At 40.0% G+C, this 16,762-nt stretch overlaps 1 protein-coding gene across 1 annotated transcript in view; it reads left to right on the top strand.

Moving 5' to 3' along the window:
- Positions 1-16,762, top strand: part of MICAL2 (microtubule associated monooxygenase, calponin and LIM domain containing 2) — a 152,623-nt gene that overhangs the window by 89,077 nt on the left and 46,784 nt on the right. The window contains 5 exon segments of the mRNA XM_068398565.1: positions 5,481-5,588; positions 6,018-6,113; positions 7,518-7,704; positions 8,757-8,845; positions 9,191-9,290. Of these exon segments, the coding sequence (XP_068254666.1) occupies positions 5,481-5,588; positions 6,018-6,113; positions 7,518-7,704; positions 8,757-8,845; positions 9,191-9,290 (580 nt within the window).

The following is a 16,762-nucleotide window of genomic DNA, read 5'->3' as shown; positions in this document are numbered from 1 at the left end:
ACCATGTTTTGGCTTACATTTTGTTATTTCTCAAGCAAAATTTTTCCAAGAAGCAGATTTCTTAGTGCTGCTTTTACTGTGAGAGTATTAAATCTTCAGGGAATGCCTGCTGCTGCCTTGATTTCATAACAAGCAATCTGTCCGTGCCCTTCCATGGCTAAATTGTCCCCATGTTTTATCTTTTAAGACTGCACACTTTTCAGAACACGAAAATTTTATGATACTCTATAAAACACTGGCTAAATGTGCAGCACTATATAAATAAAATTTGATAATATTTCAGGTGTGCAGTGTACATTTTCAAGTACTCTGCATGATAATTTAACAATATGTTTGGACCTCTCTGCTGTGAAGATGTCCTGGTAATTGCCTGTGTTTGTGTTACCTTGAGGGTGGGGTTATAGGACTCAGAATTTGTATTTGTGGTCTCTGTTCTGAGAGAAAGCCTAGACTTCAGTATGAAAAAGTGCTTCAGGATTGGTGAGCCAACGGAAAGAGCTCCCTCACGTCACTCTTGGTGTTCCTGCTTTTTTGCCAGCAGAAGAACAGCAGGTAATAGAAGTCTCTGAGTTTTGCAAGACTTCATGAGACATGACCTATAAATATCAGCACCCTCCCATCCTTTAAATAGTTAGTGCTGTCATTTTAATTTCAAGTGAGTACTAAGATTTTTATCAGACATGGTGATCCTTTACATCTGTTGAATTTTCATCAGAACAGTATTAGTTATAGTGGCATATTTATTGAAAATGATGGCTGAGAAGGCTTACTGTCTTATTACAGAAGCCTGTTATTAGGCCTCAGTCCTGAAAGGAGCACTTGAAAGGAAGGCTATGGAAGCATATTGTTTCTTTTAAAGACATACAGTCATTACAACTTATTAATAATTAACTTCTGTATGATACTATATGCAAGTTGCCAGTAATAATCAAAACTACCTTCTAGCTTTAATCAGTTGTCAAAATTCACATAGGTAGAATTATGAATTAACAAATACTGTATTACAGGCTGGGCTTTGGTTATTCCTGTTTCCTGTTTAAAGTTGGATTGACCTTCAGAAAACTGTGTTCATCTGAGCTTTTCATGGGTGAATCCACACAATACGTCATAAGGACTATGAAGATGTTGCAATCGGTAGGCTTCACTGCCTGCAGAGTTTGGACCAACTACTTCCCTTCAGTGACGTGACTCTAATTACCAGCAGTAAGCAGGGCTTGGGTGTTTCCTACACACAGTAACTTATTACTCAAATGTTGTTTATCTCAGAGGTAAAATATATGTAGCAGGTGGTACCAAAAGTAAATAAATCACCCTCAAAGCAAAATAAGACCAGGAAAATCATTAAGAATATGAAACAACAAAGGGGAAGCATTGTATGCTGTTGGAGTCAGAGAGCATATTTCCTTTGTTTTATGAAAATACTACTGAGACTTACTTGTTTGTTGGCTGTGGTGTTATAAATAATAGCACAGGGAAATACAGAAGGCAGCTTTCTCTTCCCACGTTAATAACCACCCTGAACAACCTGCTGAAAAGCTTTGGTAACATGTCATTGACAGGTCAGTAGTCTTAGTAAATCACGAACACTTGGGGGATTTTTAAGCATTTTCTTTGTTGTTTCCTGAAATTCACCACGTAAGGTAACTCTCTAAGATTCCTTTCCAACAAAGGATTTAAAGCTACTGGTATAAACTTGCCTGAATTGTGAGCAGTAGCCTGTTACATATTGATAGTGGCCCCAGCACTACAAAATTGCTTGTATGTGTGGGACCTCACGTACAGCAGTAGCCTCAAGGGTAGTAAGCGCATGAGCAAAATATAAAACCTATTAGGTGAATACTGAGTTTCTAGGGTACAGGAGCAGCATCAGGCAGGCAGAGGTCTGTGTGCTGTTGACCAAAGCTAAGCCCTGTAAGAGCTGACAGGTTCTCTGAAGGAATGTGTGTAGATTTGGGGTCAGACCATCTCTTCTGTAGCTGGAGTTTATTACACTTACACGCTTAAATGGGTGAGGATGTTATTGAAGTCCTTGGCCATAGGCAGGGTAAGGTTGCTCATCGGTTGTGCTGTTGTCGTACAAGGGCAGAAGTCACAAGCCTCGCAGAGCAGCACTGCTCTTGCATGCCCCATTCCTCCTATTCTCTGTGGGTTTCTGATGGGGGCAGGTGCTGATGGGGCTGCCCCAGTGGATTCTCGTCTGCTCTGATATTTCTGGTTTGTGACTGAATGTCATTTGAATAGAATATTTCAGTTGAAAGGGACCTACAACAATCATCCAGTCCAATTGCCTGACCAATTCAGGGCTGACCAAAAGTTAAAGCATGGTATTAAGGGCATTGTCCAAATGCCTCAAACACTGACAGGCCTGAGGCATTGACCACCTCTCTGGGAAGCCTCTTCCAGTGTTTGACCAGCCTCTCAGTAAAGAAATGCTTCCTAATGTCCAGTCTAAACTTCCCCTGACACAGCTTTGAACCATTTCCACACATCCTATCACTGGATACAGGGAGAAGAGCTCAGCACCTCCCTCTCCACTTCCCCTCCTCAGGAAGCTGTGGAGAGCAATGAGGTTGCCTCTCAGCCTCCTTTTCTCCAATCTGGACAAACCCAAAGTCCTTAGCTGCTCCTCATAGGACATTCCTTCCAGCCCTTTCACCAGCTTTGTTGCCCTCCTCTGGATGTATTCAAGGACCTTCACATCCTCCTTAAATTGCGGGGCCCAGAACTGCACGGAGTGCTCAAGGTGAGGCTGCACCAATGCTGAATTACAGCAGGATAATCCCCTCTCTTCACCAGCTGGTTATGCTGTGTTTGATACACCCCAGGATGTGGTTTGCCTTCTTGGCTGCCAGGGCACACTGCTGGCTCACATTGAGCCTGCTGTCGACCAGCACACCCAGATCCCTTCATGCAGGGCTGCTCTCCAGGCTCTCCTCTCCCAATTTATACCTGTGCCCAGTGTTACTCCATCCTAGCTGCAGGATCCAGCATTTGGACTTGTTAAATTTCATCCCATTAATCATAGCCCAATGCTCCAATCTGTCTAGATCCCTCTGCAAGGCATCTGAAAGGTGCAGTACTGAGGCTGTAGCAAATTTATCTCCTCTTGACTACCCACATATCTGATTCAGTAAGGAGAACCAGTAGAGATCTTCCCCCAGTATTATTTCCTTGTTAAACAGTTTCTCTAAAATGAGATCTCATCAGCCCTAAAGTCCACTTGGTTCCTGCCCTCCCCACTGGTGAATAGCAACAGTGTTTGTGTTGGTGGTTGTTGATGAGGAGAGGAGAGCAGTCGGCAATCTTTTGGTCGCTAGATTAAACTGAAATCCCATTTGCTTTTACATGGAATGTGAATTCGCATTCATTGCGAGAACATTTCCTTTTAATAACGTTTTTAAAGTATGTGTAAACATGCAGTTTTCTTGTTTTGACCGCTTTAATGTTGACACAGATCACTCCAATGGGTGGAGAACAGAAATCGACCAACCTGATGAATTGCAAGGTGTAGTTCAGGCTCAAGGATACTTTTCCTGAAATTCAATTACTTGCACTTTAAGTATGGTCTTATTGTTTGACTGATTGCTCCAGTGTTTAACTAGTTCAAGGTAAACTTTCTGCTCAGCTGACTTTGAATGCTCTCTTTTACCGAGGAGCTCATGAGTAATAAGTTGTATGAGGCCTAGAAGCTGCTCAGCATATTCAGAGGTGTAGAATTTGGGAAGGAAAATTTTGTCTTCTGTGATCTTAAACAATACAAAGGAACGTAGTTTTCCTGTAGTAGCAAGTAATCTCATTTCTAGTATTGGTTTATAATTTAATGTACCACTTAGGACAGCATTGTGGTATGTAATGAACAGTTTGCTTTACTGTTGTTACCCCACAAGTTGTGCAGATATTGAATAATATTTGAAAGTCTTTTTATATTAAACAAGAGCAAGCAGTACAGAAATTTGTCCCTCGAATGGCCTTAGTTGTCTTAATGTATGTATTTTATATCTGCCTGGATATTAATTTAATTATGGGATAACTCTCAAAAGATAAGGGGAGCTGTAAGGGGCCGGACATGTTCCCAAGTTCCTGAACTTGAATTTTTTTTACTAGCAAGAATATTTTTATCCATCGTAATTTTTGAAAACATACCCACAATGCATTATAGTTGCTTTTAAGCTTAATAGAAGATGCTTTAAAACTATTTTAAAGTATCATGAATACCATTGAATTTATATTTTTTTCCTTCCTTCATGGTAACTTTCTGATATTTTAAAACCTTTCTGTTTGCAAGACTTGGTGTGGTGGCAATAGAAAAATCATTTCACTAAGAAGTGTGGGACTTAAAATTTGGGCTCTTAGGAGGCAAATGGAGTGTAAAATATGAGATCGTGGATCCTCTAGGGGGGAAAAAAAAAAAAAAAGTGTTCTGACTTAAGAAGGGGAGCATCAGATCCCTGGCCCCTGGCGATACCAGGATGGCCCTTGCTGCCTTTGCCACCAGAGAGGTTGTAGGATCTTATATTGACTATAAAGTCAAAATCACTACAGGAAATTTGGTTTAAGGTAGAAAATATTACTGTAAATCTACAAAGTCTTCATGGACATTTTTCCAGGAACAGAGAACTAGAGTACCTACCTGCCTGCCTGCCGCTCACACACATGTGCACGCACACACACACCTTTCTTCTTTTCCAGTCCCCAGGCATGTGTTTTGGCAAGGAAGCCTGGACCATGCAGTCAGTGGTCTGGCTGTGGTGCGTTAGGAGCCACAGCCTGAGGAACTGCGGTCTCCTTGCAGGCCTGCCTATTTGATACATTTGGTTAGAAACAGCCTAATACTTATGGCTGCAATAGTGTGATGAAGCAGATTAGTGTCTTCCTTTCACATACGTAGTTGCTCCAGTTTTCCCTGGCGTTAAGATGAGTCACTGGGGAGAGGGAGAATGGTTGCTCTGTGAGCATCAATAAAACATTGCTGTGTGGGACTTCTAGGACATTGGCTTTGAATATTTCCTGAAATGCTGTGGTGGCCAAATATGGTCTGTTAATGTGAAGTTTAGTGCCCAGCCCCATTCTGAAATATGACAACAAAGTCCCAAGCAAAGTGAACAACAGGGGTTTGTTTAATCTGTCAGAATGGTCCAACCCTGATAGTCAGGCAGTAGCTCCGAGCTCAGCCTTTTGTGGACACGGCAGAAGGCCTTGTGCTGTGGGAGCAGCATCTGCTCCCAGCAGCTGTTTCTCCATCATCTGCAGGGAGAAGCGTGTGGGCTGCATGGAAGCCTTCTGTGGCCACGGGCTGGACCACATTGATCATGCATGAACATGCTTGTGCTCTGCTAGACTTTGCCTCTGCTCTTTCTCCTAGCCTCTGTTTATCATTTGCATGTTTTCAAATCATTCTTGTCCTTTTCTCATTAAATTCTTTTTCAATAATAACTAAAGCTCTTCCTTCTATTCTTCATCTTCTCCCCTTTTCTGGTTAGATGACTGTAGGAAAGGTCTCGCGTGCAGTTGGAGCTGTGGCTGAAGTTCTTGTCAATCTGTATGTGAATGATCACAGACCCAAGCCACAGCTTCCCTTCCTTGAACTGGTAAGACTAAACCCACAAAGAAACAATAACTTGACTTAAAAGAGTGGTGTTTCCAGAATGTCATCCTGACTTAAAACCCTGGTTGCAGACCACTTTAAGTGTTATGAAAGGTCTTAGTCTAACACTTATTAAGGAATCGAGTGTATATTGGCAAAATATGCTGATGTGTGGATGTGCTGGAAATGTTGCTCACCGTGTCTTCTATTTATATTTTTATTACTTGTTGGTATGAATTAAAACTTCAGGAGGCTTTTATTAAATGTAATTACTGGTACAATTAGTAACAGAAGACAATTATTAATCAGGATGGCTTCTAAAGAAAGTTTTGCACAGCACATGTTTATGCAGTTATTTTTAACACCTGAATGCTGAATCACCGTGCCTCAGTTTGAAGAGAGCTGTTTTTCAACTCTGACACGTTGAATTCAGAAGCAGTCTCTGGACAGAGCTGCAGGTTCTTGCCCCATTCCTCATTCTCCATCTCCTGCCTCCACTGCTCAGAGCTGTCAGGTATTGGGAAGCGAAGTAAGGTGGTATGTTGTGGTGATGACACTCCTTAGCCAGCACTAAACTCCGATTGCTTCCACTTCATTGTAACTATCTGACCTCTTCTATTAACATTGTATTTTTAAAAATGCATTTGTATGCTTTTCCATTTGCATGGTTGTTCATTTGGAAAGTTTCATGTAGTTCATACTCGAAGTGATCCATCACAGAAATATGGATTACTAATGGCAGATTGGGAATAGGATTCTCAACTTTTAAGCACAAGAGTGTGACTCGTGACAATGACAATTGTGACTTTCACTTAACGTTAAAAAGTTGCTCCAAGGCTGCCTTTTGCTGACAAATTAAAGATGAGTTGCGTGGACTGTGTGCTGCTGTCTGAATGTGCCTGGACCCTGCCAAGCCTGTGCCTCCTCTGTCCCATGCGTGGAACCTCTCCTGTGTCAGCGGGGAAGGGGAGGGAGGTGGTGGCGGCTGTGGTAGAGACAGGATGCTCATCTGTACCGACCTGTAACTTAGCAGAATACAATAATGCAAAGTAACATCCTCATACCTGCCTCTAGTAAGAAAAGGGAAGCCCGGTGGCATCTAATCCATTTATAATTCATTTTTCTGTACCTTTTGCATGTATATCCAGAGAGGATGAGATTTGTGGCAATGAAAGAATGTTAACTGTCAGCCCAAATTCAACTAAAAACTTTCAAAGTAGTTCCAAGGTGTTAATATGGATCATATTTTAAAGTCCAGTGAGTTAAAAATATTCTGAATGTCCATGGTAGGAATGAAATTTATTTTTAAAACAAACCAAGCCCCAACTTGGGCCAGTCTCAGCAGGAACATGGCTGAGAGGGGAGGCATGTTTGCAGCGATGTAAATGGTAGTTCAGACACCAGCATCGAAGACTGTCAGTTTTTCTTCCTGGACTTTAAAGCACGAGCCTGCATTTTCCTCTGGAGTGTGTATGAACAGAGTCATCAGGGTGTCTATTTTCTTAGCTCCAGGTGCATGTATGTTGTTCGAGGCTGGTGAGGTCTGCCTTTGGCCTCTTCTGAGAAACACCGATGCCCACAGCCGTGAGACGCGACTGCCTGAGCCAGTGCGGTGCAGGGTGGTGGCTGATGCTGCTCTTGTACCTGAGTAAACACAAAATGTCGGTGAACTCCCAGAGGGAAACTGGATGCCAGTCCAGCTGGAAACTTGCCCCTTAAAGTCCTTGTGTTATCTGATTTACGAATTGCTGCATAGACGTACAGAATTGCAGCAAATGAGTAATAAAAAACCAGACTGATGGTTATTTTAGTTGTGTGTGGAGGGGGCTGTGTAAAACTTCAAGCAGCTAAAGCAGCTGCCCACTTAATAAGAATATATATATGGATGTAGTGCAACAGCTTTATGTGCATTTCTATTTTTATCTTTCAACAGGGATCTCTGCGAAAAGAATTTCCTCAGTCTGTTGGGGGGAGTGACATTTGTTATTTCTGCAAAAAACGGGTATATGTTATGGAGCGGCTGAGTGCAGAAGGCCACTTCTTTCATAGGGAGTGCTTCAAGTGTGAAATATGTTCTACAACGCTCCGTTTAGGAATTTATGCCTTTGATGTTGAAGAAGGTAATATAGGAACTACTTAAGAATATTATAAAATGTCCAAGTACTGATACTTTTAATGGAACCAGGGAAAAAGACCTGGCTGAGTAGCTTGGTCAGGAGAAGGTCTGCCAAGTATGTTGTTTGTGTCCATGCTGATCTTTGAGTGGTTGTACTTGCAGTTCTAGTCTTTCAAAAGAATCCAGTTATGACAGACCTGAGCTTTAAATGAAGAAATCCTCAGTGGAAAATAAGTTGAGTGACCAAAATACAGTTTGTCTAATCACAGGTCACAGCAGGGGAAGGAAAGGTGATTTTTCTCCAGCAATACAGAATTATTCTCATGTCTCACTTATAGTTAGCCATTAAATGATGTGATCTATAAGAATAAGCCGAGACAGTGGCAGATTTACATGGATGGGGGCAAGTATATGTTATTTCTTTCAAGGTGTTATGGCTCAGGAGTTGAAAGCAGTAGTACTGGCTAAGCAGCAGTGTAATTCATTCCAGTCTGCTGTAGAAGAGGAGGTTCAGATCTTGGGTGCTCAATCCCACCTACAGCCTGGGGTTTGGGGTGGGGAATTATTTTTTGCCTTTTTTTTTAGTTTAGAGGGAAATTATTAAACTGAATTGAAATTCCCTTGCCACTTCCAAATGAGTTGAGTAGATCCAAGTATTAACCTGATCTCCTTCTAGAAAGCATTAAAGACTCAAGGCCAAGCTAGTTCTTTTGCAGTCCAGAGAATCTTCTGTGAAGACTTTTTGAAATGATTATTTGACTTTTTGTTGCTTGATGTATTTTGTATTGGTATTTATAGAATCTTGATTTTCTGCTATTTACTAATCTTAAACCTCTGTGGTAGATAAGTGACCTCGCCTTATTTAGCAAATGTGCAAATCTGTGTACTGTAGAAGAAACCCATTCAGAGCTGTGAGCTATTCAGTCACTGGCAACTTTCCCATTCCTTTTGCTGCCCAACCATTAATTACACTGATTTCATCTTTTTATAGACAGTCAGTTTTCAGTCCATATACGTATAGATAAAATATCATATAATTTATTTTTTCTCTTGTAGGTAAATTTTACTGTAAACCTCATTTTACACACTGCAAAATCAGTACTAAACACAGAAAGAGAAGAGCAACATTACAGCTCCAAGGAAAGGTACGTATTGGTTATATTACTAATGCAGGAAATGCTGAGGCAGCTTTACCTGGAGCAGGGTGCAGTACTTGTTTATGTATGTGTGTGTGTGTGTGTGAGAGAGAAGTTTTCTACCTGATGTCCAGAAGTAGTAAAATCAATACTAAAATATAACTTCCTGGTTCTGTGAATTTGGCATATGTATAGTCTGCTTCTCAATGGAAATTAACTTTTTCTATAGAAAGTAGAGTTGAACTTAAGAGCAATTGGAAATGAAAATCTATATAAAAACTTAAAAACAATAACAGAAACTGGACTTTCCATTTTTAAAAGTATATTTAACATTTTTTTAATGCTTTATATAAGGAGGCAACAGAAGCGTGGAAGAAAGAGGAACCCAAAGCCACAGACACCACCACAGAAAGCACTTTATCTACTGCTAGCAGTCCAGAGGACAGGTCCCCAGGTATCCTGACTTCCTTCTTTAGGGGCACGCTAAGCTGGCCCCTTCGGGTGACACGGGATCTGCTTGACATTCCCAGACGCCTGTCTAACTGGATGCATGGTTTTCTGCACGCTACCAATCTTCATTTCAGGGACAATGCATATAACTATACCTACTTGTACGAACTCTTGAGCCTTGGTGTGCCATTCCTCTGTGCTCTTCTAGAGGTACTTACTCATATGTACCGGGAAGCAGAGCTATCACTTGAAAATGTGCTTGAATGGGTGAAAAAATTCTGTAGGGTTTAAATTCTTCTATGTGTCTTGCTTAGTTGTGCCTTTCAGATTTTCAAAATTAACAGCCTCACTGTTTTCTTGAGGTTTGTTTGGGTTTTTTTTTTTACTTTTCATGCAATTTAATGTGTGACTTAAACGAACAGTGGATTCCTTCTGATATAAACGAGGTGCAATCAAAATTTTCAGTATAAAATGTACTGTATGTTAGAGCATGAAGGGCAGTGTCCAGACACATTTCCAGAACACAGAGACGGATGAAGGATATTTTATAGATTTTTCTTTTTTTTTCTTCCTGTTTTATCCTGTGAACAGACCATTGGGGGGTGGTACATTTTAAAACCATTCTTCTCCCTGTCCCCCTCACCTTTTTTTTTTTTCATTAGACCAAGAAAGAACATGCGTTCTTTCAGATGTTTGGGGAATATTTATGACAAAAGACTGGGTTTTGAAACCTGAATATGGCGCATACCTTCTTTTTCTTGCTTTCATCTTTGCTCTGGGTTATGAGGTTTATAACTTGCATGAATATGTTAAAAAAAAATGTACTTAATTCACATTGCTCCTAGTCATGCCTTTCACATTTCTTACATGTGATAGATACCCTTTGTTGATAGTGGGTATAATCTGTACTGCTAATTTATTTAAAGTTTTGAAATAAATTTGAAGAGCAAATCTTAGTTGAGTGAAGGCTTGATTGAAACTGTAAGTCAAAGGAACTGGTAGTGTAATTAGACTTGACTTATCTGTCAAGTCGAGGCTTCCTTATTAGGTAGCTGATTCGAAGAATATCAATTTATGGAGCACTCATCTGTAACTGAAATAACTGCTGTTGGTGCCTCTGGGTAGGCGCTGCTCTTATTGTCGTTTGGAATGTTTTAAAAATACAAGTTTAGAACAAGCAACAGAAACCTACAAACATATTTGTATGAGATTACTTCATAGTTGGGTATTTCCTTCATTTCAGTGTATAAAGCTGATGGCAGAAGGGTGAAATTCTATGATCTGGAGAAATCGTTAAGTAAATTTCTTTCAGATGTCTCTCAACAAGGTCTACCTTAATCAGAAGGTGTCAGGACAGGTTAAATAAGCTATTTAACGGCAAGGAGACACCAACATCCCAAATTCTGATTTACTTTCAGCCTAGTTAGCCAGTGAGGTAAGCATGCTCCCTGCCTCTCAAGTATTTAAATGTTTAAATTCAGAAGTTAACCAGGAGATAAGTAAATACATAAACACAGTAAGGTGTGTAGCCTAAAATTAAAAGCATCTGTAGCATTTATTTCTAGCCAAAAGAATGTGGCTTAAATAATAGGAAATAATGTTGCATTCAGTTGATACCAAAGTTGAGGATCACCTTCCAGTGGTCTTAAATGACTGCACTCCTTATGGGCTGGCAGTTTTTTTGGGTTTTTTTTTTAACATAATGTGGGAGAAGATTATTTGGATTGTTTTGTTTCTTAGGTATTAAAAGGAAACATCTTCTGTTTAAAATAAATTACAAACTGGATTTTTCTTCTATATAGTTTGACTTTCTTTAAACTACAAGGATAAAGCTTTTCACATTTTAGAGTGCTTATGTATTTTGGGAAAAAATTGTTAAGTATATGCACAAAACTTGAAAAGTGCTTGAAGAAAATTGTTTAGGTATAAGGTAGTGTTTGTTTGAAATAAATTGCCATTAATGCTCAAACATGTATTCAGCAAAAGTTTGCTAGAATATGGACTGGACACAGCAACAATTACAGTAACATGGTGGGCATCTGTATATACGTAAAGAAATGTATCTGTACCTCTTTTATAGCATTTAAAAAAAACTACTTTGGGACACTGTATACTTTTTAATTATTTGCTAATGGTAGTAATTGTTTCACCCTAAAAAAAAAAAAATCTTCAGTGCGATTTACCATGTTACTCCTGCAACACAGCAAACTGCTAAGTGGTAAAGTTTGAAAATTTGGCTTGCAATCAATTTTGGTTTCAGTTTGTCAACAGCACAGTCTTTAGGAACACTTTTTTCTGCAGTTTTCTCCTGCTGTTTACTACAGGAAATTTTCTGCTTTTCAGCAGAGTGAGCATAATGGTAAACTTACAGAAAATGGTGATATAGTAAGAAACTTGGAAGTCTTTGATGTCCAATGAATTTAAAGCAAATGAATCTTACTAGTAGAAAGTTTAAAAATAAAACAAAAGAAATAAAACGATGATGTTTGCTTTATATAGATTTATATAATGGGGAATAAAATCCCTACATTCCCGCAATAGAATTCAGGAACTTGCATAATGAAAACATTTTCCTGAGGAATCTTAATTATACCGCATATTCCACTGGGAGTTTGCAGGTGATTCTGTTGGGAAGGTTTTTTATTGGTATCAGTCTAATTGGTGGATTTTTTTTTTTTACTCTTCATCTTAATATTCTGCTGGTAAGATTCGTACCTATTTGTCCTCATTCATGATTTAATGAAAAAAGGCAGTTTCATTTTGGCCAATTCTTCTTTGCGCCTATGTAATCTTTCCGCTGCTTTCCTATATAACCAAATTAAGTTCTGTGGTTTTTTTCCTGCTGACTTCTCTGTCAATCTCCCTCGTTGCTTTTAGTCCAATTCATCATTCCGGTGCTGCACCCGCTCACTGGCTGAAGCCTTTCTGCTCTCAGGTGATTTTTTCCGCTTGCCAGTTCCAAAATTGTGTGACTAACACTGTTGTTTGACAGCATTTCATTGCGCGTTTTTTTAAGACTTTTGGAGCAAACTGTGTGCGTCTGGTATATTAATGGATGCGAGCTTTGGCATGATCATTTAACCTGTTGCTGAGTTCACAGTTGTAGAAAAGGTAACGTTTGCTCTCTCTGTAGAGAATGTTTTTCTCTCTGTGTCTGTGCATGTACACTTTCTTGTGCCTTTAAGGTAAGTCAGACAAGTAAATTGTTTCTTGAAAGAACTAGTGAAAGCCTTGTTTTTTTCAAAGTATTGAAGGAAAGATTTTAAAATAAGGTCAGGACAAGATTAGCCAGCTGGTTCTCCTGGTTAGTGTGAACACCTGTTTCCATTGAGCTCAAACATGCAATGACCAAGCCATGTTTGAGCACTGTGGCACTTTCTAAGCCCTTTTTTGCTTTCATACTGGAAAAGTACGGTATAAAAGGATTCTGTTGAAAAAGTAGCCAAAGCAATGCAAATTCCAGTCTTCCACTCCACGTAACATAGTAGGCAGGCCTAACAGCAATACATATGCATGCTGGTTTTAGTCTGTAATATCAAAATGCCACGTTTATATAACCAGAGTGTTTTGGTTTGAATTGTTTTGTTAACTAATTAACTAGGCCTCATTTGCCACTCTGATGAATGGATTTGTCTTGCTGTATGAGACATTGCCACTACTCTCCATGACAAAGTTGTGCAATTATTTTGCATCTGTTTTTTACATAAGTTCCAGTATGTGTAATCGCATGTTGATAATCTGGAAGGGGAAATGAATCCAAACAAGAACCAAGGGCTCAGTTTGATAAGCAAGTGCGCTAAGGTTTTGGTTAACGTGGTCGTGACCCAGCCTTCCCTGCTGAGGATCCCTTAAGGGCCTTCGGGAATTGATCCTAAGCAGCAATTTTCAGGAGGGGTCAAGCATCCTCTGCCACTTGCCCCATTTCACATGCCTCAGCCAGGAATGCAGAAGGGCGGCAGGGTCAGAGCCCCACACTCCTTATCTTGCTGACCTGTATGTTTGCATGACTAAAGCAATAGTACTTATTTGTGTAAGTATCCTAAAATATCTTCATGGCTTTGAAAGTCCCCATGCTGTGCCCACACAGAAACCTCTCTGTATTTTAAGTGTCACTTCCTACACAAATGGTTAGGACATGATTTCCTGTGTATTTCAGGGCTACAGTGTTTTGTTACAAAGCTCAGCATGCTTTGAGATGAAGGTTATGACAGAAAGGTCTGCCATTTCAAACCACTTCCCATTGCTGTGTTTTTTACTCTCTGTTGCAGAGTCTTCCTAGCTCTTCCTGGCCAGTGAGGATTCTGTCCTTCTCCTAAATCTTCTGTCTTCATTTTCCTTTATAATCTTAACTGAATATTTTTATTAAATAGTTTTTAATGCTGTATTTAAATTTTCACATGGAAATTCTGTATTTTGCACACAGTGAAAATTGTTTTAGCTTTATTTACGGTATCTGCTGTAAACAAAAATAAATGTAGTTCTTTATAAGTCTCCTTGTTTCATCTTTTCCTTTTAAAAATATTTCCTGAGGACAGGAGACTAATAGTGACTTCACGACGCATGTCGCAAATTCCTTCTTCTGGTGGAAGCTGTTGTGTTACGTTGTTGTGGCCTGACCAAAGGCCAGATGGTTTCTACTGTGGTGTATAATCGCATGTATGTTCCTTTGAAAGGGATATGGGTTGGGGTATGTGGGATATATATCCCATCTGCTGCAGTCAGGAGGTGCTGGTGTTGGGATTGTCCTTCCTGGGAATGATAAGGTGGTGTTGGTGAGCATGGCGGTTGCTTGTATTGCATACACAAGTGGCACTTGTCCTCTTCTCTTTGATTTCTGTTACCTTTCCTTATGTTTTTATTTTACGTATTAACAAATGTCAGAAAGGTCATGCAAAGTTCATGTGTTTGGGATCTTAGATCGTGTACAGGAAAAGCAGGTAATAACTTTGGGTAAAGCTTTACCTTTCCTACTGGCTCTGGGGTGCTATTTGCAAGCTCCCTGTATCTTCTGCACCCCTGGAAGCTGCAGCTAATGGTGACCTATTACCTGTTAACAGCAGCCTTGTTTTATTTGTTTGTTTATTTTGCCTTCCTTTGCTCTGTCATGGTGATTTTTTTAATTTTCATTTTATTTTTGAAGCTGGTGGTGTGGTTCTTTTAAAAGAGCAGGTTCTCCAAAAGAGCTTTCCTACGTCTTCCTCCCCTTCATCTTCTTTCTTTTGCTTGCCCTCCAATTGTTAAGCTATAATCTCTTCCTTTGTATTTCAAGAAAAAAACAAATCCCAGAAAGAATAGTCCCAATAATTTAATGGAAAGATTGTGTGTGATACATTTTTTGTAAAGTTGATTCAAACTGAGCCTCACTAGGGTGGTTTGAATAACAGAAATGAATTTTTTTCAAGTGTTGCTGAAGACAACATTGCTAAAGAACAACAAGTGTTATTCCCAATGCGCTATACCATCTTCCCTGCCAAAGAAAAAGCCACCATGCACAGTAGAAAGTTTGCTGTCCAAGGGGGAGATGATTTACATAATGAAAACATAGGGATACAAATAGCACTTAAGACAATACTTGGCACTTCCTTAATTGCAATGGACAAAGCAATTTGGGTAAAACTAAATTTACTCTTTGCACAATTTACAGTTTCAGAGCAGGCTCATTTCTGCCATCTCTGATCATTTTAGGCAGAGGCAGTGGCATGGAAACATGAAACATCAGAAGAGGTTTTTGTGTCTGCAGAAGGTGATGGTTTGTTTGGCTCTGAAGTTTTGAGAGGCATCAGATGTTCATGATGTTCTCATAAAGTTTCACTTATTGTACTGATATTTCAGCATGAATAACTTGGAACTGGGGTAATGTTAGAGTCTAGATTTGTTGTAATTGTGTTTCTCGTGGTGGCACAGAAGGCCCAAAAAGTCAAATCACTAGCAAATTGTGTCACTAGAGGGATATACATAGCAGTAAACAGTCCATGCCCTGGAATGCTGGTGGACAAGACAGGACACAGTGTATGGAAAAGAAATAAAATGGACAAAATGAGCAAGGTGAGGGGAGCAAGTTCATGTTAGTTCCCTCACTCTCAGTCAAAATTGTTACGCAATAAAACTAAATTTTTGTTTTGCTCCCAGTAATACTGCTAAAGGAAGAGATCAGTGGGTTAAGTTCCGTGTGAATTTAACAAGCCTCGTTTGGGACTCCTGTCCTCCTCTGGCCATGTGAGCAAACCTCCCTGTGAGCAGGAGGCCTGAATCCTCCTGCTGCTCTTGTGTTGAGCACTCTCCAAAAGCTCCAGTGCTCTCAGTCTCCAGCAAGCACGTGCTGTTACAAACGCACCCCAAAGCAGTAGTGCTTTGTCCCTTCGCATAGCTGGAATTAGCAGCGGTGCGTGTTTGAAAGGCAAACAGGCTCCTACTCTGGTCTCGAGCTGCCACTGAACTGGGTGGCTTCCAGAAGTCATGGTTTTGGAGCAGGTCATGCTAATGCCTCTTTACATAGTTAATGCTGTGTAAGACTTGAAAGCTACTTGATGTCATAGATGCCATTATAGCACTGGAAGTGCAGAGGTAACGTTTGCTGCGTCTGACAGGCTCAGGAGTTGCTCTGTCTTTCCTCCTCTTTATACTGGTTCGAGTGGGTTCTGAACCTGTCTGTTGCCACTAGGGCCATTTGCGTTGGGCAGACAGATGTACACAGTGCACAGATATGCTTTTTTTGGAAAAGCCAGGCTAATCTGTCACTCAAAGCAAGGCAGCATTACCTGCCTAGATGTCTGTTAATGAAAAGCAAACATGTCGTGATTCTGTAAAGGTAACCTTCCCGTATTATAATTATGCTAATGCTTTATAATGAAAAAGGTCTTGCAGTTTTTAAACATACTTGATTTGAAAAAAAGAGTACAGACAAAACGGCTTAAAATTACTCAAATTCAAACGTCAGCCTTTCATTAACTCTACCAAGAAGAGTAATTTCTGCTCCTCCCAGTTTCTTCTAGATTGCTACAGCTATAAAATGCCAGTGAAAGTTGCTTGTGTATGTATTCCAACCTCAAGCAAGGGCTATGGTCTGCGTTTTCTCACAACATTATGGCAATTAGTTACTGTAATTGGCTTTAATTCACTTCTGGCTCACTCATTCCTCACATTCCAATCAAAACAATGAGTTCTGAAATGCACTGAATTCTGCATTAATGTTTATATTTTCGAAGGTATGACATGTTTGCAGATGACTTGATTTTTTTGCATGAAAGATCATGTTGCTGAAGATCAGAAGACATTGTGTATTAATGCTCGATCCAAGTATACACATTAGGCATATATATATTTCCCCAAGTCACAGAATCACAGAATCAATCAGGTTAGAAGAGACCTCTGGGATCATTGAGTCCAACCGTTGCCCTGACACCACCATGTCAACTAAACCATGGCACTAAGTGCCATGTCCAGTCTTTTCTTAAACACGTCCAGAGATGGTGACTC

The sequence above is a fragment of the Nyctibius grandis genome, chromosome 4 (genome assembly GCF_013368605.1).
Source record: "Nyctibius grandis isolate bNycGra1 chromosome 4, bNycGra1.pri, whole genome shotgun sequence".
NCBI classification, from domain to species: domain Eukaryota; kingdom Metazoa; phylum Chordata; class Aves; order Nyctibiiformes; family Nyctibiidae; genus Nyctibius; species Nyctibius grandis.
Note: the sequence above shows the minus strand (reverse complement) of the source record. Positions and strands in the feature narration are given on the sequence as shown.